Genomic DNA, 18,007 nt, shown 5'->3' with positions numbered 1-18,007 from the left:
TATGCAGCACGCATTCAGGAACAAAGGAACCAGGAGCCCCACACTATTTCACTAGTAACAAACGAGACAAAGGTAAATGAATCTTTTAATATTGGCATTGCTGGTCGATACAGTTCAATCAGAAACAGTTGAGAACGTTGGAACAGCAAGCGAATTCGAACACTTATACAAGATTTTTTTATGCAGTTCCTACAACACCCCTTTATCCCCAAATCTGCCAAAAAGCAAGAAGAGTAGCAACATAAACCTGTTGAACTCTCTATTAAAAACAAAACAAAACAAAAACACTTTGGAAATAAAGACAGAGTTGCATGAAGTCTTCTTGTTCCACTCCACTTCTGTTTCTTTCAGCAGCTCAGATGCACCGTTTTAAAAAACCCAAACTCTCGGATCTTTTTCCAGTTCATCTAAAGGGCACTCGGAGGACACCGACATCAATAAAATCATCCCTTAGCCTATTTAGTGTATTTTCTTTTATTTCTGTATTCAAAACGGTTAGGTCCAAGCAGTGGCTGCATTTAGATACCCTGATCAGCCTCCCCTATCGTTTCCGTAACAACTCGCCACAGTCTATTACTGTCCTATGAAAAGGCAGCGATGCGTTTGATCAGTTTTAAACAGTGATGAAAAAGAGTCATGATTAAAACAAAGCCATGCCGGTGACAGCTATGGTAAAGTATGATTCTAACTTTGCTACAGCAGAGGCAGCTTGCATAACCTCTGCTGTTGCCCTTGGAGACCCACAAAGGGACTGTCTGACTGACTGTCAGCCCTCCTCCTTTCTGCTCTTACTTCAGCAATGGCAAATACTCGTTTCACACTTCATTCAGCTCCCACAACACCCTCCATTTTCAACTGCGTTCATTAATTGACTTGCTAATTAAGGACTTAATGAATGTCTTTAAGCAAAAAACTGTATTTTCCAAAGTCGTTATCATTTGGAGCGATCAGGTGGTCATTCCTTGCTTTGGCCAGCTTCATTAATAGGAACTCTCTCCTATCCTCCCACTCCTTCAGCTCTGCTTTGCCGTGAGCCAGCTTGCAGCCGTCTTCCTCTGTGCAAGAGCCTTTAAGATACCTGCAACGGCAATACATTGAGTCAATATTTCAAAAGGACATCGTTACGTTAAAACACTGAATGCATGAACATTTAAAATATATCTTTTATATACATTATACATACATATATATATATATATATATATATATATACATATATATATATATATATATATATATATATATATATATATAATCAGACTCCTATTGCAGAGCAGTTTCACCCATTTCAGGTTGTAATACCAGCTTGATTAGCCCCAGTGTGTACTGGTAACATGCTCAGTCTTATTAAACTCACAGTAAAATACCTATGCAATGGCACAAGCCTACCTCTCGCACACTCTGAAGCAGCCGGTAGGGAAGCGATACTGCCAGCAGTTCTGGTCGTCCTCGCTGTTGAACAGCTTGTCCTTGTGTTTCTCTGAAGTGATGTGCTGCTGCCACTGCTTCTCACTGTTACAGTTCTTCCCACACAGCCAGCAGTGATAGCCAGCCTACACAAATACAGAGACACTGGATCTGTAAAGCAGTACATTGGCATGCCAGCTGCTGATTTCACTGCAGCCCTCCGGGATGGAAGTAAGGCTCCTATTGCACAGCAGTTTCACCCATTCCAGGTTTGAATACAAGCTTGATTCGACACTGTGTAAAGGTGTGTCTTATTAAGCTCATTGCAAAACCAGGGTTGGATCAATCTGCTATGCAACGGGAGCCTTATTTCTATTCCTGCGTGCTGGTCTAGCAGTACTTTAGGTGTGGATTACAGTACAATTAACACCCTGCTCACTGCTTTGAAACTAGAATGATTTCATACAAAAATAAATAAATTAAAAGCAATGCAAATAAATGCACAGTGAATGTTCCCTTACCATTTCTTCAGCGTAGTCTGTGGGCATGTGAATCGGATTCCCGTTCTGTCTGACTGCCTCCTCTCCCTGCTCTGGCTTCGCACTCTGACTCTTCAGCCACAGTTCATACAGCTGCTCCATGTCTTGGACTTGACAAAAAAAACATCAGAATGATATCAATAAATAAATACGTCAGTCTTCTTCTGTCAAAGTCTAAAGGAATTGTAACTTAATTTAAGATATTCCGGTCAATATTCGGTCATCTGAATACTACTCTGGGGCCCATTTCACAGAAGTGATTTGCGACAATTTGCAATCGCAAGCACCTTGCAAATAAACAATTGGGTTTCATAAAACTTTCGCAGCTGCAAGTAGCAATTTCCATGGCAGATCCTGCGGAACCGTACGCTTTAGTGAACAGATTTCTCTGGTAAAACATTCTGATGACAATGTGAACTAGTCTCTGTATCTTATAAACCCCCCCTGACCTAGATACTCAATGCTAGTGTCCTTCATGCGAGTCCACATGTCTGACCTGGATACTCCCTGCTAGTGTCCTTCATGTGAGTCCACATGTCTGACCTGGATACTCCCTGCTAGTGTCCTTCATGTGAGTCCACATGTCTGACCTGGATACTCACTGCTATTGTCCTTCATGTGAGTCCACATGTCTGACCTGGATGCTCCCTGCTAGTGTCCTTCATGTGAGTCCACATGTCTGACCTGGATACTCACTGCTATTGTCCTTCATGTAAGTCCACATGTCTGACCTGGATACTCACTGCTATTGTCCTTCATGTAAGTCCACATGTCTCGTTCCTCCGGGCTGTGAGCGAACGAGCAGTTCCCAATGTACTGGCACTTCTTGCCAGAAGCTATATGGATACACAGCTGTTGGCATAAAAAAAATAAAAAAAAATAAATAAACTTTCAGATATGTCTGAAAAGGCTACCACAGCAGACAATGAGCATATACAGACTTGGAAGGACTGAACCTACGTCAAACTGTGCAGGAATAGGTTTCTTGGTTGGGAGCGGGCGGATGGTGGTCCACTTCTTGCGCTCACTGGACATGACCAGCACAACGCGCCTCTCTTTAGACCATCTAGAGAAGCAAGAAGACCGAAACTCACCAGGTACATTCTACCACGCGAAGTCTAAAAATCAAAATCTTTAAACTGAGGGAACACGACGCACCCTTTTTCAGAGGCTTGAAACCTGGTTCCAGGAGACCTAGTTTGAGGCAACTCTGCTGTATCAAACCCAAGTCTGCCTTGGAGTGCCGTGCAGTGTCCTGAAACCAAGTCTCCTAAAACCAAGTTCCAAGCCCCATATTGGCTTCGTGTTCCCTCAGATTTAGACTTGAATTGAGCTACCCGGTAGTGGAGCAGGAGCGCTGGCATTGAAAAGCAGCGAGGGCATAACTCCCCAGAGCGCTGGCATTGAAAAGCAGCGAGGGCATTACTCCCCAGAGCCCTGGCATTGAAAAGCAGCGAGGGCATTACTCCCCAGAGCGCTGGCATTGAAAAGCAGCGAGGGCATTACTCCCCAGAGCGCTGGCATTGAAAAGCAGCGAGGGCATTACTCCCCAGAGCGCTGGCATTGAAAAGCAGCGAGGGCATTACTCCCCAGAGCGCTGGCAATGAAAAGCAGCGAGGGCATTACTCCCCAGAGCGCTGGCATTGAAAAGCAGCGAGGGCATTACTCCCCAGAGCGCTGGCACTGAAAAGCAGCAAGGGCATTACTCCCCAGAGCGCAGGCATTGAAAAGCAGGGAGGGCATTACTCCCCAGAGCGCTGGCATTGAAAAGCAGCGAGGGCATTACTCCCCAGAGCCCTGGCACTGAAAAGCAGCGAGGGCATTACTCCCCAGAGCGCTGGCATTGAAAAGCAGCGAGGGCATTACTCCCCAGAGCCCTGGCACTGAAAAGCAGCGAGGGCATTACTCCCCAGAGCGCAGGCATTGAAAAGCAGGGAGGGCATTACTCCCCAGAGCGCTGGCATTGAAAAGCAGCGAGGGCATTACTCCCCAGAGCCCTGGCACTGAAAAGCAGCGAGGGCATTACTCCCCAGAGCGCTGGCATTGAAAAGCAGCGAGGGCATTACTCCCCAGAGCGCTGGCATTGAAAAGCAGAGAGGGCATTACTCACGGGTGCCTGGCTTTAGCAGTGCAGTACTTCTTGTTCTTGTCTGGTTCGCTGACTTGTCCGTTTCTCCAGCACTGTCCGCAAACAAACTGTATCTTCACATTAGGGGGGCCGAATCTCGCAGGCATCCCGTGGGTCTGCTTTAGAAGATTGTATTACAAAAAAAATAAAAAGTTTGACTCGGGTCACTTGTGAAGTGTTTTATTTAATACCGGCTAATCCCAAACACACTCAGGCAAGAAGTTGTCTGAAGTAACATCTATTTTACCCGAGCATTCATACTGAATAATGTATAAAAGGGTTAAGCTGTTCACTTCGTACTTCCTGAAAATGAGGTGGAGGGTTAAACAAATGAATTAAACAAAACTCAGGGTCACCTGGGCTCCCTGGAAATTCACTTCCATGCTTGACCAATACTTCTTAGACTCCAGAGTAATAGCTTCTGGTGTGATTCCTAAACACACAAAAGCAAAGTGTGCATTAATTAAAACATCACAGACACATTTATTTCTTTATTTTTCATTAAGACAGTCTGCTGGTGTAATCGGAGGACACTGTTCTGTGAAGCCATCAGAAACTGCAGCTCTGCAGCCAGAGCCAGCTCTGAAAGCAGTAGGAGCACCTCTGGGGAGCTTGCGATGCGTTACAGTTCCTTGTTGAAGGTCAGAGCTGGCACTTGGGTACGGTCTGCTTTCCCGACACTGCAATCCTACCTGTTTCCGCCTGTATCATCCACACTTTGAGCTCGATCAGGCTGTGTGCGTAGTAGCACTCGTCCTCGCGCACGCAGCCGTAGCGCACCTCGTGTCGGCACAGGTCGAACTGCCCCAGCACGTGGCGGGGCCGGATCTTGGAGTACTTCACCGTGGTCTCCCTTAGAATGTGCACCAGGCACCTGCCAGAGCAAAAGCACTGCGTCACGCCAAGGAACAAAAACACTGCATCCACCTTTCATTACTGAAGCGAGTGACTCCGTTTAAACAAACCACTGAACATGCCGATCGTGAGGTTTTGTGTGAGAACACGGAGGCTGTGTTTTCGTTTATGCTTTTGGAAGAAAGTACAGTAAGTAAATCGATGGAGAGCTCGTCAAGCACAGCCATGCTCTTTTCTGCAAAACCAGCAGAGACGCTGTTTTGCTTTTTCTGCACTGCTAAGTACAGTGACGACCATCTGCAGTACCATGACGGTACATCAAAACATTTGGGCGAGCTTCTGACCAGAAGGCTGGTGGGAACGACTTGAGTGGTTCTTACAACAAAATATTATACAACTGTACTTTGATTAAATAAAAAAAGTGCATTATATGTTTGCACTATTTACCATTGTTATAAATTTACTATTCATCAATATTACAAAATCAACTTGGCTCATCAGGCACCTATATATTTTTTAGCCACGTTTACCACATGGAAATGTCTGATAAACAGAAATCCAGGGAGCACTGCGGTTGTGTCAGTGCGGGTGTAACACACACACACACACACAGTTAGTGCGCATTAACTAACCCAACTGAATTAATAACCGCACTCGATACTTGCTCTGAAAAGGATTAACTAGTGTGGTTGTCGCTGCCCTTTGTAACCGGACTGTGTGTGTATACAAACCGTATTAAGAGCAAAAGGTGAACTCACAACCATTTAGCCTGTGTGTGTGCGTAGCCTTAGACTCATTACAAAACTAGGACTGGATCAAACTGCTATGCAGCGGGAGTCGTATTTCCATCAACTTCCCGTGAAGCTGTCAACAAGCTTCCACCCCTGCTTGTCGGACTTGGATCAAGGAAGCATGCACCATGTCAAGGGCTTACTTGTTCTCTTCGAAGTCATGCTTGGTGACAGGGTGTGAACAGTAGTAAGGGCTGTCCTGGTTTCTCTTGCTGATTATTCTAGGTTTGTGATCGAAGCACACCTGCAATCATTGAGATTGAGAAACGCATTAAAACACAGTTTAAGATCACAGATTCGGTGCAAAGTAAAGCCAAGAAAAAGTTCATTCATTCGTTTGGCATTTTATTATGGATAACAGGGACCACTTTACCGCTTACTGTAGAAATACACAAACACTTTTTTGGGTGCATAAAAGGTGTCAGAAATCAAGTCTAGAAAACTAGACAGAAAAAATCAAGAAAAGGAAAGAAATGTTTTTGAAGTTCTGGTCAGTAGCCCTTTAAGAGTTACCAATTAGTACATATGTGTTTAAAAAAACCAGATCCACTCTAGAAAGAAACAGCGGTTTTCAGCTGAAGCAATAATTAACGTGAAACTTTCACAAAGCGCTGGCCGGCACTCACCTCGCACAGGAACATGAATATGCCGTGGTGCTCCTGTAAGACCTTGGCTACAGTTAAGTTGATTTTTCCTTTTCCTCCGAAGGGGTCAAACAGCAGCTCCCGGCTGAACGCTCGGTTGCGCTCCAGGGTCCACACGTCGATCTCCTCCTGGCAGTACGCAAAGGTGCAGTTACCCGGGTACCGGCACTCGCCTCCTGCAGCAACATCTACAAAAAAAAGCACAGCTTCAGCCCTGGGTCCAGAACAGAACCTAGACGGGATCCACAGCACAGCACGGTGCAGTGTCATTTCAACAGGACCCACAGCACAGCATCATTCCAACAGGATCCACAGCACAGCGTCAATCCAACTGTACCACTTGTGTTATTTTATAATTAGTCTTCTGATTTTCGGTTTTAATAGATAAAACCCCCCAGAGAGCATATCCAATAAACACTGGAAATGGTTCCTCAGTTCACGTTGACTTGACCCTTTTCCTCCTCCCTTTTGGGCCGTGCCCCTCCTTCCTGACTTGTATCTCGCATGGATTTGTTCTGAATCTACTACTACTACTACTACTACTACTACTACTGAGTGGCAGCAAACTCTTACACTGGAGGATTGTAACTCGCTGGCGAGATTTAAAACGAGATTACACAAAACTCGCAAGATTTCAAGCTATATTTCAGTTCAATAGGCACAGAAAAAACTGAAAGCATCCGAAAACAATAATTTCATATATATATATAAAGATTTACATATAACTAAAATAGCCAAAAATAAGCACCGAAAAATGAAATTAATAAAAACCAAAAAAGAGCTCACCAGAATTTGTTTTAATGTTTCACGTTTACACGTAAAAGAAAAAACAGCAATGCAAAAATAAATGTGGCTTTGAAGGACTGTTCTTTAATGAAGTCATGCTTGGCAGCTAGAGCAGCGGCTCACCTTTGCAGATGTAGTAAGGCCCCACGTACTGGGACTTTATCGGCCTGGGTCTCACTCGCTTCCACGTCAAATCCTCCGAGTGTTTTATTCTTCCAAGCAGGACGTCCTTCTTACACTGATGCTCCAGCTCAGCATGGAAAACATAATTCAGCAGTTTGGAACCTGCAGCAAAGACAGCCACTTTAGGAGTGCTGCACAGGAAAGGAAACGTGAAAGCAATGCAAACGCCTGTCTAAAAGGACTGAACTGGGAAGAATGCAGAGCGTCTGCATCTGCTTACAAACCCGACTGCCACACCTTCACATCTTACCCCACTTCTACTTCGTTCCTCAGCACTGCGCACGCTGCTCCGCTTACAGCCTCTCCTGCTGCAGGTCTCCACAATCACACTCAAAAGATTTTGCACTTATTCTAAACCTTTTTTTTTTTTTTTTTTTGCCTTAGGACGTGGATGCCACGAAGTTACTCATTTGTAAAAGGATTTCTCTTGCTTGTTCAATATCCTACCTGTTTTTACATAGCACAGATTGCAAGCCTGCATGAATTCATGAGTGTCTGCCAAAGGGTTTGAGTTCAGCAGGGAGGTGGTGTGCAGACTCAGCAGCCCCGCAGGCACTCCATTAGAAAAGGCACCGTTCTGTCCCATAGTAACAGCCCTGTTACTGTGAGAGCCCGGAAGAGAGTCTGTGCTGCTCTGCTCAAACAACAACAACAACAACAGCAATGTAAATAATTAATCACTCTGCATGTGTTTTACAGGGATGGAAATAAGACTCCCATTGCATTAGCAGTTTGATCCATTCCTGGTTTTACTAAGTTTAATAAGACATACCTGAGCTTCTCAGCCTGATACACTGGGGCCAATCAAGCTCATAGTAAAACCTGGAATGGGAAAACTGCTATGCAACAGGAGTCTTATTTCCATCCGTTCTACTGTAGCTACAAAAAAGAGAACAGCAACCCTGTCATAAGACCTTGCAGCGCTCACCACATATCTAATAATACAGAGAGTGAGACTGCTGACATGCAACATACTGTACAGCGCAACATGTAGAAGAGACAACATTGGTTTGTCATATGAAAGAAGATATGAAAAGTGAATCTGTAAAACATGAAGAGGGCATCAAGTATTTCATACCTCTACCAAGGTGCTGTCGGCTGGTTTCACACTGGCTGTGAAACCAGCATTTTTAAGCTCTAACATTTTATCATTACTGAAGTAATAAACTTACAGATACAAACAGACCACCGCTGTGTGCTTGAGAGCCTGCCCCCAGAACAGAGGAGGATAGATCTGCATTAAAATAAGCATTATTATTATTATTATTATTATTATTATTATTATTAAAAGCAATTGAAACATGCACACAGACACACACGTTATTAAATCATTGTGATGCTCTCCAACATTATTAGACAGTTAAATATATAGTAGAATCTACAGGATAGATGCTTTCCACCCCACCCTTCAAAACTTCTTGCCACTACAGAACTGCATAAACTTTCTCGTAAGAAGTTCAACATCTTCATATTTAGAGTGAAACACAAAACAAAATGAACATTCAATAGATTAAATGTGTGCATGAGAAGTCGTGTGAAGCACTACAATGAGAAGACAGCACTCAGATCCCTTACCTGTCCGGGTTTCAGAGATAGACAAGGCATCGAGAGAATCCAAGCGGGACCCGAAGCCATCCAGACTGGACAGCCCAGAGTTCACTGGCAGTTGCAGGGAGTACAAAGAGGGCAAAGTGACAGAGGGCACGAACGGGTTTGAGACGGTCCTGGGGGGCAGGAGCATACTGCTGGGCAGGGCCATGCTTTGGGAAACACTGGTCGGTAAAGGGATGGGGTCTTTCATCATAGGGATGGACTGCAATGGAAGCACAACGAATACCAAAGGTACATGATTGCAGAACGCAGCGCTTACTGTGCAGGTCTCCAGACAAACTGGACAATACGATTCTTAATTAAAAAAACATTCTGAATCTGCAAAACCATCTCCAAGCTCCCCTCAAAGAGGGAACAGTCCTCACACAGCCAAATACCCTCTCTCAACTGCTTCAAATTACAGCAATTACCCTCGAGCAGTCATCACTTTAACTTGGATGTGTGATGACTGGTGTTTTTTTCTTAAGACTGCGGAGAAAAGCACGCCGCACCAACCCAAGCAGCTGTTTCTTCACTTGGAATGGTAAGCCAGCCCGATGAACAGCAATGACCCTCGCCAGTGGAGAGCTCGATCAGGATAATCCAATAACTGGGATGTGCAGCACTACTGCACTGCTCTGAAGTCCCTTCTCCTGTCACCTCACAGCAGTGGTTACAATTACAATAACTACAAGACAGAAAGAACGCTGCTGCAGCAATGAAATTAAAAGCTCACCACTGGAGGCTCGCTGTCCAGCAGGTCATCCAGATCATCCCCGATGATATCGGCGTCGTAGTCCAGCCGGGACTCCGGCACGGGGAAGGGGACGCTGGCCCCGTTCGGGTGGCCGATCTCCTCCGCAGCGTGGGACTCGATGGGAGAGACGGAGGAGACTGGGATGGAGGCCGGGAGCGAGGCCGACTCGCACCGTGCTGATTCAGCCTCCGAGGAGCACGGAGTCACAGCAGAGACTGGGAACGCACCGGACTCCTGAGTGCTGTCGGATAAATCTGGAAACGGAGCAAAGCACACCTTTAAACTGAACAAGCAAAAACAAATGACTATTGCAAAATGGAGTGTACTTTGTAAATAATTATTTTGCATTTTATCATTTACATTTGTGTCCATGATAATATGCGCCATGTTTAATTTGGCAACACTATTTTTTTCCCCGCCAGTATATCTTAAACCATTTTTTTGTTTTGTTTTGTTTTTAAAACAGCAAAATAAATTACCCATTTCAATGTCTTCAACCGAGCCCAATCCCTTTGAACACTGCAAATGAAAAAGAAAAAAAAGGTATAAAGTTATAAAAAGGATAACAGATGCTTCCAACAGAAACTAGCATGTACGAAATAAACAGACATCTGCAACAAATCAAGACAACTGCAAAAATGAGAACTTGCTCGGAACAAGAAATATCTGCTGGCTGAACTTGGTACCAGGAACTGACAGAGAAGAAAGAATTACCTTATCAATTGCTGCTCCTGAATTACATGAACCAGTTAATGGATTCAAAGCAGGCTGTAAAAAGATAATGAAATGTGACTTGACCACACTGTTGCCAGCTGTCACTCCACACACACCACTGCTCCCAGTCCCCACCTCACCAGCTCACAATACCCACTGGGGTTGTTTTAGAAGCGTTTTAAAGGATGTGGAGCTAATGAAATAATTCCAGCGAGTCTTACTGAAGAAGCACACATTACGGTAAACTTGCATTTGATTGCACAACGTTCTTGTGATTCTTGTATTTCCAAACGATGAAGGCAGAATGTATTACAAGCAGGCTTGTCATTGGTAAAGCAGTGGATGATTACAGAGAAGGAGACTCAAAATCCCAGACGCCAGCTCCTGCAGGCACTGGCTCTCTCACTACGATGGCAATTCACTGTCATATCAGCTAAGATTTACTTGAATTACTTCATCAGCTCTAACATGAAAGAAGACTGTGACATGGAGAGTCTGACAGGGGGCTGAATATTGAAGAAGTTACGCTTGTGAGAAGCACGCTCACCTGAGCTCGAACGTATGCCTTGCGGATTTTTAAACCCAGTTTCTTGGCCAGTTCTCGGGTCAGTTTTATAACGTTTTCATCCTGCAAGGCAGAAACAAAGCAAACAAAACGGTATAGTTCGAGGCTTTTGAAAACAGGACATATATTAGAGAGCTGGAGAAACATCTTACGTGTGGCACTGCTAAGGAGCACTTTGCTACAGCATCGTAGGCTTCTTTGTGTCTGCCCAGCTCCTTCAGGGACTTGGACTTGCGGAAGAGAGCCCTGTAGTTATTTTCATTGTGCTGTAAAGATTTTTCACAGTCTTCCAGTACCTGGTCATGAGCCCCCTGTAACACATAATTATTAATATTGTTATTCAGCATATAGGAAAGTAAAGCAAGAGAAACACAAAATCTGAAGACAGGTTCACCCCCTATATCCCACTGCAGGCCAGACTCTTAATGCAAGTCTAAAGTAAAGAAAGAACAGACCATTTACAAGCGCCTAACAGGAAGGTCTCGGCTGCTTATTTCTGGTTTCCTAACATTACTAGATGCTTTATGTGCAAATGATGATTTTTAGAAAAGATCTTTGAGAATCTAGCCCAGTCTATCCCGGGTGTTGTACACTAGCTGTGGAGATAAAGAGACGTCTTTAATGAAGTTTTGATTTACACAGAAAGCAGACACTTGCCATGTTTAAGTGACAGGCAGCCCTGTTTGCGTACAGCTTCTCCATGTTTTCACTGGCTATGCTGATGTCCTCCGACTCGGCGTAGTCAGCGATGTTTAAGGCCTCTGTGTACAAGCCGAGGGATCTCGCCCAGTCCCCTTCCCTGTAAACATCGTTCCCTTCGCCGAAAAGCTTCCTCACCAGGTCCTGGATAAACACCTGAAAGCATAAAGCAATAGCAGGGATGGAAGTAAGACTCCCGCTGCACAGCAGTACGATCCACTCCGGGTTTCACAAGGATGGTCTAAATTTACATCCAACACAACACACACACGTTCTCTGGCAGGTAAGAAGCTTTGTGCTGTTGTACAAACACACTGTATGGTGCGAAGGCACTGTCCATGAGAACAGGTGTGTGATTATTACTCCAATGAGCCCAAGAGTAACCCAACAGTTACTTCTTTACAATGCAAACATAAATACCAATATGGATAAACTGTAGGTAGTACCACATGCTACACATAGGAAAAGCAGGTGGAATAGTGTTTTAAAAACTAATGTATACAGCAGCTAGGCTCAAAACCTTCATGTGCAAACTTGCTGAACAGCTCCTTTGAGAACTGATTGATGAATCTATCGGTGCATGAAGAAAGAAGATTTGCAAAGTCAGGATTTATAAATGCTATTCCCCCACGAGGCACAGCAAGCCATCCTGTCTGCACTATCCAAAGGCACAATGTTGACAAGCGAAAAGTTTAGGAAACAAAACCGTTTCACCTCGTATTCTTGTTCTGTTCCTGGATAGGGCAAGGTAGACCTGCAATCAAAAAAGAATATAAAAAAATAGCAGACATGCAAAGTGCTTTCACAACCTTAACTGTGAGGACACCCTTCAGTAGAGAGTTCAATCAGAAGGGTGAGTACTGCATCAGATCGGAGCAGCTCCCGAAGGAATCCCCAATGATCTATTCTACCATTTCAGGGCAGTCACACTCCGATTACCAGAAAGAGCCGTCTGGAGCTACAGCTTCACCTGGAGAGTCACAGAGTGACTGCAAGCATCGGCTTAAAGCTGGAATCAAAAGCCAAAATAACTTCCTGCCCACCCTTACCAGTTAAACCGGTCCTGAGCAATACAACTCAAAATAACCAATCAGCACTTTAAATTACAATTAGAAGTCCCGCCCCCATTGGAACCTGTAGCAGCAGTTCCACTTCTAGCTCTTCAGAGTGCAGATCTCACACTCGCAATGACAATGAAACGTTTTAAACCACAGCTGCCTCTACTATAAAAACAGATGAAGTACTTTAATAGCAGGGTTTCGGCTGTCTTCAGACTGAATGACTTACAGTGCGTTTCTAAGTGTTCGTTGGTTACCTCTGATCAAGTTGAGTGAACTTTCTCTTGCACTCTGTGTGACAGACCTGAGCTTGTTGCCTTTACAAAACAATGACAATGTAAATAATAAATCACGCTGTGTGTGTTTTATATAGGGATGCAAATACGACTCCCATTGCATTAGCAGTTTGATCCACTCCTGATTTTACTAAGTTTAACACGACATACCTGGGCTTGTTCCCTTTACACTCTGTGACTAATCAAGCTTGTAGTAAAACCTGGAATGGGGGAAACTCCAATGCAGTAGGAGTCTTATTACCATCCCTGCTGAAGTGATGTGCTGCTGAATGCCTTATCACCCAAAGCCATCGTCAGGAGACTTACTGTATGAACTGCAGTCCCTTCTGGATGTCCTGCCAGCGGCTGCTTCTGTCTTTATACACATTGGACATGTTACTCTGCACGTCCAGATCCTGGACAGACTCAACACCTGCAGCAAGAAGCAACACGTCAATGGAAGGGGGTCAAACAGATACAGCTTTACAGTCTCTCCTTCAATGTAAAATAAGGGACTGCAAGATCCGCCATCCTTTCCAATTGAATTATTTATTCCACTAAACTGGAGCATCTAAAATCGCTGGTAACAATCCTGGCTAAGCGAGCACTGGATTACCCCGGGGCTGGGCAGCGATGAGTGTGTTGCTTCCAGCCATGCCCTTAATTGTTTCATTGAACCAATTAACCCTCCATCCCCTCAGGTCTCAAACAGGTAAAGATTTCATTACCACTGTTAAAGCAGGTCTAGAAAAGCCCTGCAGGACCGGAGCTGTGGCTCAGATTCACCTCCGGGACCTGGTTCAGTGTAATGATGTTACACAGTGTGATTCAGCTCCTGTTGCTGGGAGGGTAGCTGACACCTTGCAAACAGTCTGCCTGGTGCTCAGGGCTGGCGTGCAGCTCACACTGAGGAATTTGAAGTGCCTTTCTGAAGGAGCACCAAGGGGAACGCAGGCTGGCCGACTACAGCAACCCCCGCTTCCCTGAGCAATACTGCCAAAAACTCTTTTGAAACTAAACAAGTGGAATTTACTATGAAGCTAAAGAAGTTGATTGACCTAAGTTTCTTTTAGTATTGCTGTATCAACACACACACACACACTGCTGTATTACAAACAGAAACTATTTCAGTGAATTTTATGAACTCAGACTGGATTGGATTGAAAGACAGACTGGATTAGATCATTATAATACTTGAGTAAGCTAGTGTGTCTCATAAATCAAAACAGAAAAACATGCTGTAGTTAACCTGCTGGTTTCAATTGCATTTAAACAGGAACAACAACATGCTATAACTGAATGCATTGTTGATGGAATTTCCCAAAAATTCCAGAACTGTACACATTACTACTAGCTAAAAGTATTTGGTGTTACTGAATTTTATAAAACGAGAAGCGCATGTTAAGAGGAACTCTCGATGTTACTGTACACGGGACGAAGGTACACCTTATTAATCATCATCAGACGAGTTATTTGTGTCAGTTATGTACAAATTAATTAAATGCCTGGTAATGTGAAGCACCAATAAACCTACAGACAAAACGGAAAGGCGTGTGGTAAAAAAAATAAAATCACAATTCTATAAACGCGCCTTAGTCATATTCACAAAGCACAGCTAGGCCGAGCAACCCATGCATGTGTCACAGTAAAATAACTACAGCTCGGGGATCTGCGGCCCTCACTCTACCATCCACACACACACACACTCATCACACATAATTATCAACATTGTTTTTTTTTAAAAGAAAAAAGTATAGTTTATCATGAAAATGATACGCATCGTGCATTTTTTATACCGGTGTATGCATTTCCAGATTTAACGTTTAACAAGCACACAGTGATATTTTAAACGTCCAGACACATTGAAATGATCATGAGACATGAGGGGTTAATTCGCCGGTATCTATGCAGCAGGGGTGAGGGGAGGGTCTTTCATGACATATGGAAGGAAAACACAATAACGGGTTAACGAAAACTCATAGTTTCCGAAATATGTGTTTTCGATGATAGCAAAAAACCTGTATTTAAAAAAAGTACTGGTTTTATTTCCCCATTCAGAATGGACGTCTCTTTTTCCGTCTCTCATCTAAATAAATAAAAGTTCGCCATTCCAGAACGTCTTTGTTATTACGTTGTTGTGGCAGAGAGAGGGAGACTGCGTGTAACGTATTGACGTTGAACTGTAACGGCACCGACTTACCTTTCTCTGTTTTGGCAAAAACCAAATGGCTTATTTTAATACGACTTTGCTTGTTCAACGTCCCTGCTTTTCCTCGTTGCCTGCTTGGGTGATAATTTTATCTACAATTCTGTACTTGCAATATCCTTCCCGGCCAGCCTAAAGCAGCACCACGAAACAGTCCTGTTCCACTTCCTGAGTGACGAAAAAACAGAGCACTGCCCCCTAGCGACTAACACCGAGCACAGCAAGGGAAAGAAATCGGTTCTCATGCGCTTACTTATCGATTGATAAGACCTCTCCACTTATTGGCGTGGTTATTTGCTTAATTCACCAGATGCCAACATTTCGTATCCATTAAAATATCAATTTACAGTGTGTAATCCTTTATTTATTTATGTATTTATTGTTGTATATGGTGATACACTGTATATAATCATTTAAATATAAGAATGTGGCCCAGTCTCGATTTACCGTTTTGTTTTAGATACACAGCCTGCTGGCATTCTCTCTAGAAAGCTTTAAGATGTTTACAACAATCTATCAGAGGGCGTACTGCGCAGCTAAGTAATTGCTGCACATACCGGACAAAAGGACACCTATAGATTGTGGTGCCACCTGCTGGACATTTAACAAATTGACAGCATCCTGTGTTAACTCAATTTACAAGGCTTTATTCACTCGTGCCATTTAAAAAAACGCTGGGTCATACTAGTCATTATATAATAAGCGAACAGTCAAGTGTAATCAATCAAATGAAAACAGAGCTTAAGAACCAAAACGTGTACATGATAAAGTTATATGGTCCCACTGAGCATGTCCCCAGTTGTACCTGTTCTATTCATGTGTGTATGTATTTATTTATTTGACAGTATTTTCATTTTTGATTGCTTCTTATGGTTACGGTACCCGTACTATTGTAATAGTAAAGCAGTTGAATAAAAACGCGTTCTTCTTACCTGCTTCCATTGCGTTGTAAAGCCTTCAGACTTAATAAATGCCAGGGTATTTTTTTATTTTCTTAACTTTCTTAAGTTCAATATGCCAGTAAAAACAACAACAGGTGGCGGGCGGTATCGACAAGAGTGTAAAATAATAAGCGGCGGAACGCGGAAGTACAGTGTATTCTGAATCCTGATGCGAAACTGACATTTGTTTCGATTTGTCCGAAACCACACTGGCGTGACGTGACTAAGTAAACCCCGTGCATAAGCACCGGAGCCATTCATCTTTGTCCAAATCCTTCCTCCCTGGCGGGTATTTCTGTGTTGACCGGGCTCAACGAGGTCCAGTTGCGTCGTATCGCAACATCCTCTTCGGTTCGACCGGGGAAACCCGTTCGGTCTTGTCACGTTAGCCCTTTAAGCTACAGAGAGAGATGTGTCCCGCAGATAATGCTAACTTTCTGGTTTTTGCAATGAGGTGCAAGAAACCGGGTTCAAAATGTACTGACAGGTTTGATCTGGTCATCCGAATGGTCAGTTTCCTTCACGTGATGCTTGAGTCCCTCTCAAATGTATTTTAAGAAGAAACCGTTTGAACAGCCGCTCAATTATATGTGTACCTTAAGGGGTCAAGGGGTTGAAGTGAAACATACGCATCATTCCTTTGTAATAGAATGTGTCGTCACATCTCATCATCATGGTTAAAATCGACGCTGAAAAACCAGCAGCTCCCAGTAAGAGCTGGTAATTGTTAGACACGTTGAAGTGCTTCTGTCTGGATTTACCAAACTAGCATTGCACTGCACAGAACACAAACCCACTGATTTCATAGCGCAGGCAACAATTGCATGACGGCTGTTGTTTTTCACCTATGGGATTGACTGTACAGTTTGTTTACGTTCTCTTAAAGTAGTGTCAGCGAGTCCCATCGACAGCCACGCATACAGTAACTCTCTGTACGACGTCTTCGAGTCCAGCTTCCTGGGGATTTTCACCCTGATCGACGTCATCTACCTGAAGATCAATCCCTCGGGGCTGGTGCTGCTGCACATCTCTCCTCTGTGTGTAGAGAGATGCGTCCCGGCCTTCAGCAACGACAGCAGCGCAGTCTTTCACGGATTTCAATATATATATATATATATATATATATATATATATATATATATATATATATATATATATATATATAAGCGCTACTGTAAATTTAAATAAGTAGCCACTATTTTAGCAAGACACACACAGTAAAATGTATGAGTCAGGCTGAGGGGTTTTTAAAGTTTTTAAAGCACTGTGTGTAGATGCTGGCAGCTGTAGGAAACACGCTGCGATGGCCACAGCGCCCTGTTGTCAATTATTTTATTTTTTGCAAATCAATGTTCCAAAGTGAAGGGTACTTTAAAACTCTCAATCTCTTTGAAGCTTGCACGGTGATACACTGTAATGATTACATGACTAAAACATTGATGGATGCTTGAAGCCAGATTGAGGGAGAGCCTCCCTCCTCGTATGATTGCACTAAACGTTTCCTGGAGACAGTAGTTATTGTTTTTTTTATGTGTGATGAAGCAAATTAAAATTGTTTTTTATAACGGTATTGGGCACTGAACTTTGCAAAGTGTGTTATCTCTGTACCTGATTTGCATTGCTCTGTGACTGATGAGTCAAGTAAAAAACAAGCCAGTTCATTTTGATTTGCATGTGTTCCGCTACAAACGTGCAGCGATCGCCCCCTGATTACAGGGGCAGCAGTGTGGAGTAGTGGTCAGGGCTCTGGACTCTTGACCGGAGGGTCGTGGGTTCAATCCCAGGTGGGGGGACACTGCTGCTGTACCCTTGAGCAAAGTACTTTAACTAGATTGCTCCAGTAAAAACCCAACTGTATAAATGGGGAAT

General features: G+C 43.7%; 1 protein-coding gene across 4 annotated transcripts; it reads right to left on the bottom strand.

Moving 5' to 3' along the window:
- Positions 1–67: 67 nt before the first annotated feature.
- On the bottom strand, positions 68–16,276 carry zc3h7a (zinc finger CCCH-type containing 7A). Of its 4 annotated transcripts, none has more exons than XM_058995698.1 (23): positions 16,130–16,276; positions 13,319–13,424; positions 12,373–12,412; positions 11,617–11,814; positions 11,112–11,270; positions 10,942–11,022; positions 10,395–10,448; positions 10,160–10,199; positions 9,660–9,934; positions 8,909–9,146; positions 8,506–8,567; positions 7,781–7,967; positions 7,274–7,435; positions 6,347–6,552; positions 5,864–5,964; positions 4,767–4,948; positions 4,431–4,507; positions 4,057–4,193; positions 2,907–3,012; positions 2,690–2,798; positions 1,929–2,056; positions 1,390–1,553; positions 68–1,078 (listed from the first exon to the last, which is right to left on the bottom strand). In XM_058995698.1, exons 1-23 carry the CDS (start codon positions 16,137–16,139, stop codon positions 889–891), a joined length of 3,012 nt encoding a protein of 1,003 aa, XP_058851681.1. In that variant the 5' UTR covers positions 16,140–16,276; the 3' UTR covers positions 68–888. The 4 variants fall into 4 exon arrangements, with proteins under 4 accessions (XP_058851681.1, XP_058851682.1, XP_058851683.1 ...); XM_058995699.1 differs by having other exon boundaries at positions 4,057–4,190; XM_058995700.1 differs by lacking the exon at positions 16,130–16,276 and adding an exon at positions 15,192–15,442.
- Positions 16,277–18,007: the final 1,731 nt, after the last annotated feature.

The sequence above is a fragment of the Acipenser ruthenus genome, chromosome 22 (assembly GCF_902713425.1).
Source record: "Acipenser ruthenus chromosome 22, fAciRut3.2 maternal haplotype, whole genome shotgun sequence".
Classification (NCBI taxonomy): domain Eukaryota; kingdom Metazoa; phylum Chordata; class Actinopteri; order Acipenseriformes; family Acipenseridae; genus Acipenser; species Acipenser ruthenus.
Note: the sequence above shows the minus strand (reverse complement) of the source record. Positions and strands in the feature narration are given on the sequence as shown.